The sequence below is a fragment of the Bombus pyrosoma genome, linkage group LG11 (genome assembly GCF_014825855.1).
Source record: "Bombus pyrosoma isolate SC7728 linkage group LG11, ASM1482585v1, whole genome shotgun sequence".
Lineage (NCBI taxonomy): Eukaryota > Metazoa > Arthropoda > Insecta > Hymenoptera > Apidae > Bombus > Bombus pyrosoma.
In genome coordinates, this window is record NC_057780.1 from 4,415,771 (window position 1) to 4,433,467 (window position 17,697).

General features: G+C 37.4%; 1 protein-coding gene across 5 annotated transcripts in view; it reads right to left on the reverse strand.

Annotated features, from left to right (window-relative positions):
* LOC122572971 (tRNA dimethylallyltransferase) overlaps positions 1 to 17,697 on the reverse strand; it is a 116,463-nt gene that overhangs the window by 75,253 nt on the left and 23,513 nt on the right. For 3 of the 5 annotated variants that reach the window (XM_043738757.1, XM_043738761.1, XM_043738762.1), the window contains 2 exons: positions 7,817 to 7,957; positions 6,828 to 7,102 (listed from right to left, as the gene is read on the reverse strand). In XM_043738757.1, coding sequence (XP_043594692.1) covers positions 6,828 to 7,102; positions 7,817 to 7,957 — 416 coding nt within the window. The remainder of the gene's footprint in view (positions 1 to 6,827; positions 7,103 to 7,816; positions 7,958 to 17,697) is intronic. The other 2 variants (XM_043738758.1, XM_043738759.1) reach the window with 2 other exon arrangements.

Here is a 17,697-nt window from a genome sequence, read left to right on the forward strand (position 1 = left end):
TTGTTATGTTAGGTTCGTCAAAAGGAAGATGGAAAGGAAGGCTGACTTTCCCTCAAAGAAAGTTCTTGGACGAGAGTTATGCATATTTCAACAATAAGTCCCACCTCTTTTTTCGTTAGATAGGTCATGCTCCGCCGAAAATTTTTCAGAAACGACGATTAAAGAAACAATCTCGACCAGCTGCGGACAATTTACGACAGCATAATATATTTCTTGGTCGAACAGAAGGCAAGTATAAAGGAAAATTCGACACCTGGTCCTTGGCCTGACCTGAGCTCGAAGCGTCCTATGAAACCAGTCACATCTTTTCACCAAGGAAAACGAAACATTTCCATGGACCTTCCGGTAGAGAAGATTTAACGCTGGCAGCTGCCAGTGACCATATTGTGAAAGTGTAGCAGTTGCCTAGAAATGTACTTGCCCAGCCCAAATTGGCCATTGCCGATCATTTCGTACAGTCGAGGTTTCCTTGCGTCGCGATAAAAATCGAACAGCCTCGGCCACGCTACTACGTTGCCATGATTTTTATTTTCCTTTCTCCAATTTGAATAATCTGACTGAGCTATCTATGCAGAAGAACAATTTTTGCAAACGACATGTTATTTGAAGAGAATGATTTATCACGCGAGATAAGACTCGTAAATGGACCTACCATATTTCAATCTTATTGTTTTTAGAGGGAAATAGATCTGATCTACATCTATTTGCTGAATTTTGATTTATTTTGATGCAAACGTTCGTTTCGAAGAATCTTTTTAATTAACTGATAGTCGCATAAGCTGCTTTAATGAATTATTAGCGGCTCAGTTGAAATCATCGAGTGAGTTCCATAATGTTTGGATAATGTTTATCATCCGAATCAAAATTACTGGAAACTAAATAAGAATAACCGAGGAAGACCATAGATTTTAATCTACGAATTAAATTGGAATTTTGCAATCGAAATGAATGTTCGATATTTAACGATATTAATTAAATGTTATTTAATTACAATAATCAAGATCTGCTTATGCAGGCCATCGCGTGGCAACCTCTAACCAGTGTCGAATTAAACAGTTTAAACAATTCAAAGGGACTTCTTCCTCTTCCGCAAGAGTTTCACGCAAATACGCCAGGGTATCTTTAGTTAAGATGCGATCTTCCTCGAGCCTACAAATTTATATCCTGGGAAAGTTATTACGCAGGCTGACAGCTGGCCATCGCGCGAATACGCTTCTTAATATCACAGATGATAGCAGAGGAAAGAAGAGCAGGTGGAATCAACTTGACTTTCTTTTCCTTTCCTTCTTACTTTCAGGGTGTGTCGGTCATGTTTCTATAAACTCGTATATCTCTGAAATTGTGCGAGATAAAACCTTGCAATTTTTTAGTAGTTATTCGATATAAAGGGATCCCTGAACTTTCTGTAGGAGAGCTTTTTCTTCAGAACGTACCAGGACGATGGATTGGAAGTTAGTTTCGAAATTTAAAACCCTGGAGACCAATGATGACATACGTGTGCGCATGTATCAAAGAGGAATTTTATGTCAATCGGTGTTCAAAAAGACGTCGGAGAAATTATATGGCGCAGAAGTAAAATAACGAAGAAGAGTGTGTAAAAATTGAAATTGATACTTATTTTCAGTCTAATACTCTACTCGACTGCTATGAAGTCTACACGACTCTGAATTTCTTACGAGTGACGAATTTTGAAAATATCGATCAACGAAAAATTTCAATATCTTTGTAATTCCCCTCTCTCTATATATATACATATATTTTGTTTCAGCTTTGTTTCACACTTTTTCAATATAACTGTAAAATGGAGCGAAAGGTCTCATTTCGATCAAGGGGCGTAACCAATCGTGTTCGCTCTCGCGATGTGTGAGCGGAGAAGGTAAATTGATTACGGGTGATTGATTGTGATTTTTAAATGTATTTACGCACAAAACTCTTGTGCGTATGTGTATGTAACGTGTGCAAAGATAACGACGTTGTCGTCACGATACTTACGCGAAGCGATGTACAAAGATACAGCGATTTAGCTTGACTCTTTTGAGATATGATCGCAATTATTTCGAAAATACGCTGTTTAAACATTTTTAATAACTCGTATCCTCCCTTCCATTCCACGTTGTGTCTTTGGAAGCGGTACCTGGACTCTGTATTATGTGGGAGCGTGCGTGGAGATGGTGAAATGTGCATACCCCTGTGGAATTTTCGAGAGGCTACGAATTATGCCGCGAGAACCGTTAAGTCGAATGATCGTTTGGAAACTCCACGGTTTATGGCAAGGTCTCGGATATCGAGCTATTATGGAAGAGTGCCGCGAAAAAGTTAAAAATACGTGGATTTTGCAAATCCGTTAAATTACTCACATGCCGTCTGAGCGCTAGCAGACAAACGATCGTAGCGCTAAAATTCTAATCCTGAAAAGTAGCGACTGTTCTTGGCCGTGGCATACACCAGACTTAACAAAATCCTCGATACGTCGCGTTATAACACTCAACAATAACTAATATAATAATGTTAGTAGAGCCTCGTAGAAATGCTAATAAAATTTGATGAAGTTTCGTATAACACACGCAATATATTCATCAAAGGTGTCTACAAATGTTCGTATACTTCTCGCGAGTCTGTGTATATTGTTTGGCAAATCAATTTTTTGAAAACAACATGTTTTTCGAATAATTTGACCGATTAAACTACTTCTTACATATGACGACCATACAAATCCCGTTTTAAAACAAGATCAACGACTTTCAAAAAACTTTCCCGCTAAAAATAATATGCCCGATACCTGGTCCGGTTCTCTCGATTTGTGTCCATTTCTTTCCGATATTCGCGATTATTGTGTAACGCGTGCGAACGGTATCAAAAACCGCAACTCTCGAGCCAGGACGAATTCGAAAGTCAATTTTACGGGAGACAGAGCCCTTTTTGCATAATGCGTGCATACGATCTGTCTGCGGCTACGCCTGCGACCGCGAAACCGATGCTCATTCTGTTCGCTTATGAGCACGCTTAATTAAAACATAGTCCGACCAAAAGATAATGGAGGAGAGACAGATTATTATTATCGTTATTATTACAATTTTAAACGGGTCGCAGCTCGTTTGTAAGATAGCATCTGTATCGCGTATCGCCAAGGAAACCGTCCAACCACGAGAATAATTTCCATCGACATCGACCGAAGGAAACGCAATTACCATAATTAACCACGCAATTTACGAAAGGGTGACTAGTGTGTCGAATGACAAATTAGCAACAAGAACCGCTTTTAATTCTGCACGACTCAGAAAACACTGCAGACGAAACGATAAGGATAAGAATTTGCACCTTAATCTCCTTTTTACATTCAAAAAAGAGTAGGAGATTTCTTTAGATATAAATTTACTTTTGAATGTTTGCAATGTATTTATGGGGAAATTTAAAGGTAAAAGAATCTACAGAAAGCATAGAAAATATATAAAATATCGAAAGTAAAGTAGTTGTTAGTAATATTCAGTAAAGTAGCTGTAAAGAAATATTTAATAAATGAAAGAAACTTTCAATTAAGATTCTTCTTCTTCGCTCGTATTCACAAAATTAGGAATTTGCATGAACCGTCGCAGTCTGATTAGTTATACGATGTATCGAAAGTTTCCTCAAATATTCAACGATAAGCATTTCTCGATAAGAAAGATGTACCGGCGAATGTACAAATACATGGAATTAAGTAACACGAAAAGTAGGACAGAAAATTATATAACGTCCGATCGAAAGGCCAGAATATGAAATACATATGCTTCTTTCTTGTTCACTCGAACCGATATAATCTAGAAATCAAATTTTATTTATAATGCAATCACTACTATAGAGTGAAAACTATTTCATCGTTCTTTAAAAAAACATCATATAAAACAATTTCTAGAAATAAGAAAAAGAAATGTCTTACACCTATACAGGCTAAGATCTATTACATAGGATATAGACACACAGAAATGACAAACAAAATTTCCCATAATTACATTGGTAATATAACCTAAGATAAGAGAATCAGAGGATTACAATACGTCACAATACAAAGATAATTGTTATATGGCAAAACTTGAAATTAGTTACGTACAACGCGTGGTATATCAAACAAAACGAACACAATAGAAGATGCTGTAGGTCGTAGCTACTAAACGCAAGTAGCAGACTATTCAGAAATTCGCAAATCGAATTGCTTTGAACGGTTCGTTCTGGCGAGTTATGCGCGCTGATTTATCGGCAACGGAACGTACAAACGAGACAAGCATCGAAAATCAATCGCTGAAAGCGTCGTTTTCAATAGAGCCGGTTCGAGAGACGCCGCAACCTTGGCAAGCAATTCGCGACTAAAGGTTTCACGCAATTACCCGGCCGGGCCGGCAGTCGCGCACAGGTAATTTGCATCTCTCCGAGACTAAGAAAACATAATTACCGTAATTTATCACGGGATTCGTCGCGTGATAAACAGAACGAGCGTCGTGGCCTGAATTACGATATCGTTCCGCGAGAGAGGAACAGCCAAACGAACCGGCCTGAAATTCCGTCTTTTCCCTCGAAATTCCCCGCCACGATTTATATACGACCGAACATCCTTGTAGCCGGCGATCGTTATCAGATGTCACGAATCGTTATCCGATCGCGTGAAGCCTTTAAGCTGCGTCCTCACTGAAACAACTGCCAGCAACTATATGCTTCATGCTCGATGCTGCATATTTCAAGCAGTACTCGACGAATATCAATTTTTAAAATGAATATTTTATTTGCAGCGAAGCGACGTAATCGGAGTTATAGTATATTACAGTATAGAGCGTATTACATCGCGATAACTGTCGATAGAAAGTTTCCCGCTGTTGTTTCAGTGAGGATGCAGCTTTAGATTCACGCTCGTTACCCACTGATTCTCTCGGCCTGGTTAAGTAGCGACTTTTATTTACGATTCCAGCATTTAGCGGGACATCGATTTATCGACCGACCGTTTGGATACCACACGTGGACTCGATAAGGTATAAAATCTGTTCGATCGAAATCGTAGCACCGTAAGACGATTTCGTGATACCGTTTATCGTGCAACTAGGTTATCTAACAGTGACACAAGTCGATTGCTTTGTTACCTTGTTGGTCTATCTCTTCTTCTGTTATTATTAATTAATTGTATATTTCTTCTGTTATTAATAGATGTTTACGCGATAATATTATAAAAATATTATGATCAGTGGTTCGTTTCAGATATTTTATCTTCATTTCAGCACATTTAAACTTCCCGGAAATATACAAACACCCGTAGTTTAGCTATTAGTTAATACGATAGGTATATGTTTCTATCACTATCATCTATCAACGAATTCTATATAGAGATCTCTATTCCTTTTTACTTAAACATCCGTTATCTAAACGATGACAAATACCACTTATTGCCAACAAAAATATATTAAAGTGTCAACTCTGTGAATTACATGGAAAAGTACATTTAATAAACTATTGATTCCGTAGTATGAGGGTTAACTAAGAGCATACGATGTTACATGGTCAGAACGATCGGTTATTCAATTGGAGGGATAATAGTGCTCGAAATTAATCCGTTCACAGACCTTGCTTATCTTTATCAAGGCTAGCGCAACCGGTTCATTCTGGTACAATCGACGAGTAAGTTAAAAATCGGGACTACATAAATGAGAATTCTATCGACCGTGTTTCGAAAGAACATTGTAGAGAAAATCCAATTCTAATCTGGCTAGATAACGTGTCTGCAATCAAGATTCCTGTATGATAAAACGCGAGCATTTAATAAAAGTTAAATTACGAGTGGGAGATCGGTAAAGAGATATAATTTTTGGAAAATAACAAGATTGTACAAGATTCTACGTTGAACGATTTGTACAATGTTTAAATGAAAATAATTTCCTTTAATTTCATGAGAATCTTCGCACAGTTCAATACGATGATCAATTAATTATACGAAAATCAATATGATTCGATAAGTTAATTGATGTCGATAAGCCAAATATTTGGTTAAATTATTTGCGAGATATTTAAAGTCTTGTGAATTTCAAATGATTATCAGCTAGCAGCTCAATCGATGAAATTAAAGTACCCTATTAGATATGAAATGTGACATGTATCAAGACCGGCAAAAGCCATTTCAACACGAGAAAAAATGAGTATCTCTTTAGCGAGAGATTATGCGGACGAGGACACGTTTCGTAAGGCTGTAACGTACTAAAGAACCAAACCGACGTGTTTCTCTCTTCTTTCTCGTTCTTTATAACTCTGTGAAGAGTACTGAAGCGAAGATGATTGAAGTTTGAACTTAATTCAGGTGTGAAGTAGAATTTAAAGACATTTATACTGGACCGAAATTTGTTCCATTAGATCGTGGTAACAAAATTCGGGCACAAAATTACATGCAAAGCCGTTTTGGTCGAGCGTAATATATTTGCAAGATGAAAGAAATTTTGCAAATTAGTTTCTCTAGCAGATATCGAAAAGGGAGATTATTTTGATAAACGTTTAGGATCGTAGGACGATCAAGACGATTCGAACACACGACGCTAGTTTTAGCTACGAATGGAACGTAGCTAAATACTGAAAAATTGAAATTCCTAACGCGATAATCTGTTGATTCTTACGAACAAACGGTTCATTTAGAAAACAGTTTTTATAACATCATCATTTTGCCCTACTTTTCAATTTATGAAATTGATCAACGTAGCTTCCGAACAGCTTATTATTACATTACGCTTTTATCTATTTGACCGATACAATAAATTAATACTTTAGTAACAACTAGATCTAATAATTTTACACAATGTGGTAAATGTAATTAAACTACTCACCGAATGATCTTTCTCCTATTGTTCGGATGAAATCGCTTGGCCATTTCCGGATCAACTCGGACCAGCTCCTCGTAGAGTTGCTCGTTGGTTTTCGTGGTCGACCGATCCAATTCTACCTTCATCTTCTTCGAACATGGCACATTCTCTCCGCCCAATTGATCATCTTTCTCGATCTGTATCTTATCTATTAGAACTTCCCAAAGTATAGACTCTATGTAATAGTTGGTCCCACCGACGATGATCGGCAGCTTCTTTCTCGCGTGTAGATCGTTGATCTAGATCGGCCAAAGAAGAAGAGGAACGTTCGAAGAAGGCTAAAAGCTGGTGTGCAACATGGATGGAATATCGGTACCAGAGGGACCGTGGCATATTACAGCTATATCATGGCCCTCCTCGTGGTATCGTTCGGCTTCGTCCAAATATTTCCATTTTTCGAAGCGTTCTTGTTTTGAAAAAAAAAAAAAAAACGTGATGCTCGTTTCAACGTTGGATAAACTAGACGTTGAAGAGGCTTGGAGACAAAATGGGAGCGAGCCGATTTCGCGAAACTACCAAGGGGCGTGTCAAAACGCTGGAGCGAATATTTAATTCCACGGAAAGTGTAAATGTAAATACAGAAACATGGTTCGAGAGATTCGCAACGCGGCGTCGTCGGCTGCTTATTAATTATTACGCACGATAGTCAGACGACGATGGTATTCGAGCGATATCGCATTCCACAGACGGTTTTTTTCCTCCTCTCGCTTTTTATTTTTATTCCTAGTTTCTGGTTTTCGAGGAACGGACGCGTATTTCGAAAGTTGCTAAGCTGTCGCAGTTCGGCGGATCGTTTGCGTTTTAGCGAAACGTTAAATTTCCGTGCAACGAGACTTTTCGTGGATGTGCCATTTGATACACGCACTAACACTGCATGTAGTTTTGGGAAATGTTTAATAGGTATGGCGATTGATAGAGAAAAAACGAACGTGATGGAAAAAAGGAAAAATTACAATGGGTATAGCCATGTTCCTGAATTGTACCACCGTGTAATTATGTTTCAGGGGATCTAGAATATCCAGCATGTGATGCGGTGCCATTTTCTTTTCCTCTTCTGTTACTTTCGCGGTGATAATGTTGAGACCTTTGTACACCTGTAAATTAATACAGACACCTTGTATCAGTAAAGATTTCGTGGAAGTAATAGAGATCCTATACTTTGGATATTTCTCTGAAAGAATTCATTTATACTTACAAATTATCTTTCTTGAATATTTAATAATAGCGAACTTGATAATAACTTTCTTGAGTTATAGGAAATACTATCAAAAACTAAATATCGATTAAAAAAGTAGACAGTTAAGAAAGCAACGTACATACGTAGTTTCGACAGCTAAAGGACGAAACGATAAAATACAACCTATTATGGTATTGTGTTCGTTGGATTTAATTCTGTCCAAAAATATTTAACAGTAAATTTCCTGTACAGAATCGAACCTATCTATTCACCAAATTCTCTCAAAATTGTTCGCATCGATGCTGGATAAAGATCCTTGAAATTCCTGAAACTCGTGGTTCGATCGTATTGAACGTGTCAGGCGAATCGAAACGTCGAAACCGTGGAGATCGTATCTTGACGCTCGGTTTCATCAGCCGTGGAACGAAGTTGAAGATAAGTGAAATGTAGAAAGCCGAATCAGGAAATGTCAAAGCCCGTGTCATGCTAGTTATCAACGTTACCAAACCCGGCCGCTGTCAGGTCATTTCATTCTTTCTTACGATACGCAAGTGTCACTGTTGGACAAGGAAGTTAAAATAAAAAGGAAACTGTGAGAAACGGATAACGCGCGGATTATTTCTTATCTTTCAGCGACTACAGACTTCACGTTTGCGAAAAAAGAAAAAAAAAAAAAAAAGAGAGAAAGAAACGGTTCGACGTCACCGTGTAAGAAAAAGAAAATCGAAGATGAAATGAGCACAGAATTTATAGCAATTAAAACAACATCTGTTTTCGTTTAAGCGTTTTAAGCGTTCGGATGAGGTAATGACGGCGGTGACATTTTATGCTGCATGGATTTACACGTTTTGGATGGCTGCATGTTTGCGCAATTTATCTTGAATCGAAAGAAAGATTAAGAAAGCTAGAGGAAACGAAGATTAAGGAAAGAATTAAATTTGTACGATTAGAAGACTGAAATACAAGGCTTTCGGTTTTTGACAGATAGGACAGAAATTTATGATTTCGATAAAATCCGTCACAACCTATATTACCGATTTAAAAAAATTAATTTGTCTTTATTAACTTTCAATTTCAATAAATTCTAATAAAAAATTCTGGTTAAGGAATGACCCGGTTAATCGGTTAAAATTCCAACATTTTTATAGTTTTTCTCATTTATTTAAATTGCCGGAAAACGAAATCGACCCCTTACAGTCGCATTCGTTTGTCAACTGGAAGACCGATTATATGGAAGGCGAGTTTCACCTCGTTGTCCAACCAAAAAGCAATGAAGTATCAATTAAACGGAAAGCAACTGAAAACATAGGCCTCGGCGAAATCTTTTTCCCCGTTAATTACGTCGAGCCTGCATCGGTGAACGCAGAAAAAAAAATCTCACCGCTTTCATCGTACTCCATCGCGATTTTTTTTTCGTACCGAAACAATCGTGCTGGTTCATTATCGATTTTTATCATACCGGACGTTTGTGATATTTTAATTCTGCCCGCGATCACGGTCGCATAAAATACGATACAATACTCGCGTTCGCTACACGTTTCGACGCGTTCGTTAATTAACGAAACTGCTGAAATAAATTCCATCCGCGCCATTAAAGCGCGCAACCTTTCGTGTCGCTAAAAACACCTTTGCCATAACTGAAATTGGAGAGAACTCGAAGCATTTTCGTCGCGTTTCGATGATGATTGACCAACTCATTCGGCACACGAAACGACCGCCCTGTTCCTTCCTTTTTACCTTTCCCCACCACGAGGTATGCGAAAGCAATGAGAATGAAAAGCAGGTTCGTCGCTCGATGGAAGCACACAGACGGTATTTGTAGCCTTGGCACTACTACGTAGATAATTCTATTTCATTCAAAGTTAACTATTAAGAGCCAGCTCTAACGTGTACAAAGTTCACGGAGACTTGAGGCTACAATGATTACAGCATGATAGAATAAACGCGCATAATAGCGAGATTATCTTCTTCTTTAATGGTTCCGAAATTTTCTTGCATTGCTCGACCACGACAGAACAGTCTGCTATTCAAATAAAAATTCTTTGAATTCTACCGTGAATGAAGAAATTTGCTATAAATCATTTATATTGTGTTTAGTGATAAGAAGATTTACGATAAAGGTACATAACTTTGTAAAATGCTGCATGAAAGTTGGTGGAAACGTGAATTTAGCATTTAGAGAATTTGAAGGACATCTCGTATCCTATTTAGATAATATTTCAAAAGTGAAGTTAAAAGGCCAGCTATTTTAAAAAGAAGTGGAGATGACGAAACTGTATTAATTTCGTTTCAAGTATTTTGAAATTCCGGAAGCGCTTCTTTTTAACAGTCTCGATAAATATACAAAAATATATAAAAACGTACACATGAATTTATGTTTCGATAAAACATACCGTGTGATTAAAGTTTTCTTGGAAAAAATATGTCGTATGCACCACCACCTGATAGTAATGAAATTTAAAGAAATTTTTCTACGCGATTTCACAAAGGACACCGTGTGATTAAAGTTTTCTTGGAAAAAATATGTCGTATGCACCACCACCTGATAGTAAAGAAATTTAAAGAAATTTTTCTACGCGATTTCACAAAGGACATCATCTTCGATACTGTCGGATGGTCTGAATATTTTTGCAACGCAAAAATTGTATACTTTATGTCCACGATGTTCCGTTAAGTTACGCTATCACTGACCGAACAAACAGGTTTTCGACGTTACGGTTTGCGCCTGGGTAACTTGAGTAACCATGTCTTCAACCTTCATTAACCTTTTTCATCAACGTCTTATTGGACCGAATCTTGCTGCAGAATTCTTCAAAGCAAGTAACGCAAACGGAAGTTCCATTTGAAGATCACGCCGCGTTGCCAAGAAGAAAAACGACAATTTCCGTAACTATATGCGACGACAACTACACGCATAAATCAAATTTATTGCAGGCGTAAACGCAAGTAACGATGACATGTAATCATTTCAAATATTTATCCAACAAGTAAATGTCTTGGAGAGAGCTATTTTCCATCGTCATCGAGGATCAGCGATCACGAGATAAGCGTGTTGCATGGATCATTGCGAGTAATAAAACTTCCTGATTGAAGGAAAAAACGTACTTCGAGGAACGGGATAAGAATGAAAAATGAAGTTCGAGGAAGCTGTTACTTTCTGAAAACGAAATGTTATATTACTGTAAAAAATTCCGTACGGTTTCTCGAAATGTTATCAAGAATTTTTAATGACAAGAAATTTTATAGCGAACGTGATAGCTACGTACATTTATTCATCGACATTTCTCTGATTCTGCAATTTTTAATACGCTTCTTTACACCAAATATTATATTGAATTTTTCCATACTGATAGGAATAAAAGAAAAACGATTGTTTAGAGCGGCAAACTGGAAAATATTATGAAAGACGAAAGAAGCTTTGGCAAAGCTATGGCAAAGAAAAAGGAAGCATGCGGAACGAGATTCTTAGCGATAATAGGAACGGTTTGATATTCAAAAAAAGAACCGATTGATGCGTAGACAAGCAAATGTTCCTGTCGGAAGTTTGTTTATACTTATGTGCTGCTTCGTCGGAAGGCGTAATGATAAAACAAACGGAAAAAGAAAGTAGAAGATGCCGAGTAACACGTGGACGAGATACCGGCACGGTTCAAGGAGAGAAATCGAGCAACGACCGCTCCCTTTTATTAACAGAATTAGTATCTGTTCCATACTAATCAATATTGTTGTATCTCGACGTTTTAAATGATTCTTTACTCTTTGTTTCTTCGACTCTTATTGGTTATTCAGCTATGCTTAATAAAATATATGTCGTTGGCAATGGTAATGTGGTATACTCGTCGATAATTCTCATTATTGTTTAATAAATTATTATAGATAATCGATAACTTTGGAATGTAAAATAAAATATTTGTATTGAGATTTACGAAAATTCTATAAAAAATGCTAATGAAACAAAAGATTTCTTTTGCACATAGAGATATACATATAATAACGTAATAAATGAATTTATGTCACGAATTACTCAACAACATTCAATAATCCATGAACTCGTTATTGCCTTTTCATTTAGACCATCCACGTACAATGCTGGATTTGGACAAACAGCAACATCGGTAACAGTATCTCTAAATTAGCAATTCGCTTCTTAACGAGAAAGAATATTTCTTCAGACAAATTATCCACGGTATACTAATATAAACGCAAACACGAATAAAAATCCTGCAAAGTAGTTGCATTGCAAGATTAATAAATATAAATATTTAACGTACACGAAAGAACATTGGCCTCTTACGTAATCCTCGTCTTCTCGAACAAACAAAGTTAATAATCTTCAATATATAACCACCTCGTTTAATTCTCGTTACCTTAAAACCAAATTATTCACTCCTCAGTTTCGACGAGAAATCAATCAGGAAACAATCACTAACTGTTAACGACAACATATACATACACGTAAACACGTGAATTATAGTCGATCTGCCTACAATGTAATAACATATTAATATATATCACATATACACGTGAATTCATCCTACCCCTAACTAGAATACCAACCATGTTAACCGTATTTAATAAAATCAAACACTTTCCCGACCAATAAATAATCAATGCAAAAGATGAGAAACTTCAAGCGGCTGCTTAACTGGTCTTCGTCGACGAGGAGGTTACCGGCAACCTAATTCCAGCCAGTCAAACCGATCTGCGTACGTATTTGCTAGACTCGCGTGCCTTGCCGGTCTGGTCGTGTTACATAACGCGAAAAACCATCGAAGCTGCATGATTAATTAACCGTACGCCCAGTGTCGAAATCCGTCTCGACACGAAACGTCATTCAGCTCTCGGTCATTCATCACTCCCGATCGGTCTCACCGAGGAATCCTAGAAGGTGAAGAGGAAATTCCCTTCTCGGGAAGAGTTCGCGACGCATCCAGACGGTCGGCTGCAGACGAGCTCGACTCGAGCCACCGCAAATAGACATTGGCCGGGAACGCTTTGATTGTTTCCCAGACTCAAGGTCGCGAGTCTAACGCCGGAAAGAGACAGCTTCGAACATAGACGCTGAGGAAAGAAGCGAAGAGATGCAGAAGGAGAGAAAAGAAGCGGAGGAAAGGAGCAGGAGGTATACAGAAACGGGGGAAAGGAACGATAGAAACGCAAAAACAGAAGAAAGAAAACGAACGCAGGAGCGAAGGAAACGATCGACAAATTAGGAGCGAAGCAGTGAAATCCAACGTGACGATCTAACTCGGCGCTCGATGGATGAAAATCGCGCGTTGCGTGATTTACCGGTATCGCTATGCAGACCTCCGAGAGTAACCGAGGCCGCAATTATCCGAGTGGCCAGCGAATCGCGGGTCAATTACATCCGATGCGTAATCGATCGGAATCCTATCGCGCGCGTACGAATAGATCGAGATGCCTTCAAGTATCGTCTGGTAATGGTGATCGTAATTCAGCTAGGCTCTCGACTCTTTGAGTGAAATTAGAATGAATTACGAGTGGATCTGAGGGTGAGATGCTTTCGAGTCTGTCTAACGGTTTGATTATGAAGTTTGGTCGATTAACGATAGAACACGAGGAACTTCGTTTGAAACACAGCCCAGTTAGCTTAATTCTTTTATTGAACATTTATAGGAAATATGTTCAGAATATATTCTTTCTGGATATTTCAAAGACACGCAAAGTGTTTCGAAAGTATCTTTCTGTAAGCGGGTGTTAATATTTTCATCAGTCACGGGCCGAACAAATTACGAAAGAAAGCTCGGTGAACGCAAATTTCGCTTTCACTCGGGGGACCACGAACGAGGTAAGGCGCACACTGGTGCTACACCCTTTTCTGCTTTAGCACTTTCGAACGAATTGTATCTGACAGCGAACACTTTGATTTTTATTGGATCCGATTCGTAAGAAAAATATTATCTCCTCTTAAGGTAAATTATATTCGGAGAAAGGGATCAATATCTCGTGTATAGTAAAAATAACTACGGCTTCGATGCCTCTTCCTTATACTCTGTACTCGATTTCCACTGTCCTATTTTATGTCATAAAGTTCCTTATTACTATTTACTTTTACGTTTGCATTCTCATTATTTTCACTTTATTGCATTTATTGAAGATTCTAAAATATAGCTTCTAGTTTGTTAACGCGCTGTATATAAAAATAGTTTGCGTCGATATCTGCAAATGTACAGTGGAGAAAAATGAAAGTGAGGGAAATGAGAAAAATCTTTTGTAGAAAAAAGAGAAACAAGTATTTAATAAAATATCGAAGAATTTAAAGAAATATTTCGACGAGTTCGCGATACAAAATTTCCATACGTCGAAGGTAAAAATACAAGATGTGATTTGAAATTCGATAGAAGTTTTCTATTCGCGATTAAAAGTAATCAGGAGCCTTCGCGACATCAAACGAACGTTAACGATAAAATAGATCTAATCTCTGACTCTTAAGTTTCATTTAACCGTGACTTTAATTAATTTTAATTGGCCCACTTAATGGCCAAATGAATGATAGATTTAGAAACCATGGACGAGAATATGATATACGTAAGTGTTACGCATTTCGTTGATGAAACGAATCGAAATACACGGTTCTGGAAGTTTGTAATACAGGGTAGATTATTATTCATGAGTACTACATCCGGATCGTGCACATTGTATTCACTAATTTGCATTATCTCTCGAAGACACTCGTGTCAATAGAAGCTCTTAATGTAAATCGTCGATTCGAAGGGAAAAACTCGTTTGCTTAAAATTTCAATACCTCGCGACATAAATAGCGACCTCGTTTTAATAGCACTTTCAGTTTACAAGTAGAACCTTTCAAAAGTTTCGTCCCTTATGGAAATTAAATAAAGAAGGGTTTTTAATAATACTCGAACAAACGAGAATTTATGAGAAATGAATGAATATATTTTTCAAAAATTCTTACGTTCATTGAATCTATCTTGGACATTCTGCGATATCGCAAAGTAAATTATTATATCCTTGTACCAATGTAGATCTACAATTTTAATTTTATTTCGTTGAAGATATTTTAATGGAATTTACGCATACTCCGGGGCTTCTATCAGCATTAAACTTCACGAGTTGCAAATTTTGAATTCCAAACTTTCCAAATACACGGATTTCAAATTTTTTAATTTTTTAATCTTTCAATCTTTTCATTTCAAATTAAAAACTCTAAATTTGAAATCGCAAATTCTCAGTTTCAAATTCCAACCTTGAAATTTTTTATGTCTTCATTAACATCGAAATTGACGAGCAATTAGAGCCTTCTGCGACCTGTTCAAACCCTTTCGAGGATTCGACGCTCGAGTATATAATCATTGGCGGAATATGCATAAAACAAAGCAAGTTGCCGGCGCGGATCGTTCTGAAAGAGGCGGGGAATCCTTTATAAAGGTGGCGTGCCACTTGCCAAAGTTCGATCGTGAAGGGTCAATAAATCAGCAAAGGAAAGGGTCCACATGGAATACTTAATCAGTAGAAAACGCAGGCCGCATAGCGGCACGTCGATTGACTTCAATTGCGGCGATGTTAGAATTATTTAGGCGTACTCAGAGAGTCGGTGGAATACGCTTGATCATGTAGATCACGAAATATTCAGGACATCCGAAAGGATGTGCCTCGTAGAGTAAAAGGATGTTGCGATATAATTCGCAACTTCCTAGAATGACTAGGTCAAACGCAATACCGTTAAGATATACCCCTTTGGAAATTTTAATATTCATCCAACACAACTAGCCTGGCTTCAAAGACGCCGTACCGATCGGTTAGATACTATTTCTAGCCAGCAACGAATTCTGAAAGTCCGTTTCCAATTGGATGGAACTTTTACGAGACCCTCTTTGTCCCTTGCCTCTAACGGATTCCCTTATTTAGCAACTCAATCCTGTTTCTATCGGAAGCGAACGGTCAAGTTTTACCCAATTTTGTCTCTTACCGTAGATACATTTTCTTTTCTTCTTTTCTCGTTATTACAGCAATTTAATTCAACGTAGACGTTATTTGCAGATGCCCAATTGTTAAAAACAATTTATATAACGTTCGTACGTTATAATTTATTATTCTGTTCAGTAATCGATTCCTATTTCAATCGATTTCTAAAATACATTTTGAACGATCGTACGATGTAATCGATGCGACGATAGATAGTCCGAAATATTTTCTAGATTTTCTGAAGGCCTATAACCGTAAACAAATTGGATTCGAACGTGAATGATACGTAGTTTGGCTGTGTGAAAAGATGTTTGTTTACAAAAAATTAATATTTCCATGAATGGTATAATACGAATGAGTGATAATTTTACCAAGATAAATAGATGTTTCACGCGTATCTCTCACGATATAACGAGGGTACGAAACATTTATTTCGCATGAAACCGAGGGTAAACGTTGCCCGCGTGCATACACAGACTTTTAAGCGACGTTCATAACGATCAAACAAGCAGAGTGCACTCGAGTATTCGTCCAGGTCCTTTCGAAATGCCGTAAAAACTTTCAAAGATGCGGTGTCTCTTTGTCGGCTTACATTTTTTTTCTCTGTATTTAAAACGTTTCACCTGCCAACGAACTGATCTCGACTACGAGTCATTCTCCTGTTAGAAAGGGGCGAATAACGACAATACTGAATCACAAAAGTGAATGTACCAGCGTTTATCTTTGCGAGTTAAGCTACCACACACGCGGCTACGTATCAGCGGAATAATTGACAATAAATTTCAAGAAATATCTGTTACGAGGGCGCGCCAGTATAGAGGCACGTTCTAAGATAGTTGCATTTAACGCGATACTCTTTCCAGGCAGCGCAAAAATATTTAAATTATGGCCTACGTTCGTTATTTAATCCAATGTGTACGCGTATACTACCAGCCAAAGCATTAGGACACCTACTCGTTATATTTATTGAAAAACTCTAAAAACTTTTACTTCATTTAGCGTTTTACATTGTAAGACACGCATAATGATTGCAAAAGGATTTGTACACCATTGTAGTTATTATAGCACTTACATACTAATTAATTGACTCTAAGTATGTATTAGGTTGTCCGAAAAGTTTCTTTCGTTTTATGAGGAAATAATAGGCGCACAACGTTTTTTCGTTTTATATTATTTTATCGAATTACGTGCCATTCATTTTGCTCTGTTGAGATAAACACCGCGACATTTCACGCACTTGGTTTCACGTTTGTATGAAGGTGCGCTGTTGTTAAAAGAACACGTTTGAGAAAGAAAGATACTTTTTGGACAATCTAGTACGTTAAACTTCGTACCAGTTAGTACTACGATCATGCGACTAAAAGAAAGTCCGGTAAGTATTATGTAAACGAAATAGAAGCTGATAAATAGCGCTTTGTTAAAAAAATAAATATTTCTGTAGCCACTGTATGATGCGGGCGAAGTAACAGGCAAGACTTTCAATTTTTCAAGAAAAGACTCGCAAAGTCGTAGATTACGTAAAGTTTAACTCCGGTTAAATTCCGCTACGAATTTTTCGAACAGACCTGATATTATATCATGGTCAGTTATAACCAATTATATAATCGATAATACATATTATAATCGATATTTCCTTCGATCGTTCCTACATATGTTACAAATTGACCACGATAAGGAATTTTATTTTTGAAAGAAAGAGAGTATTCGAAGCAA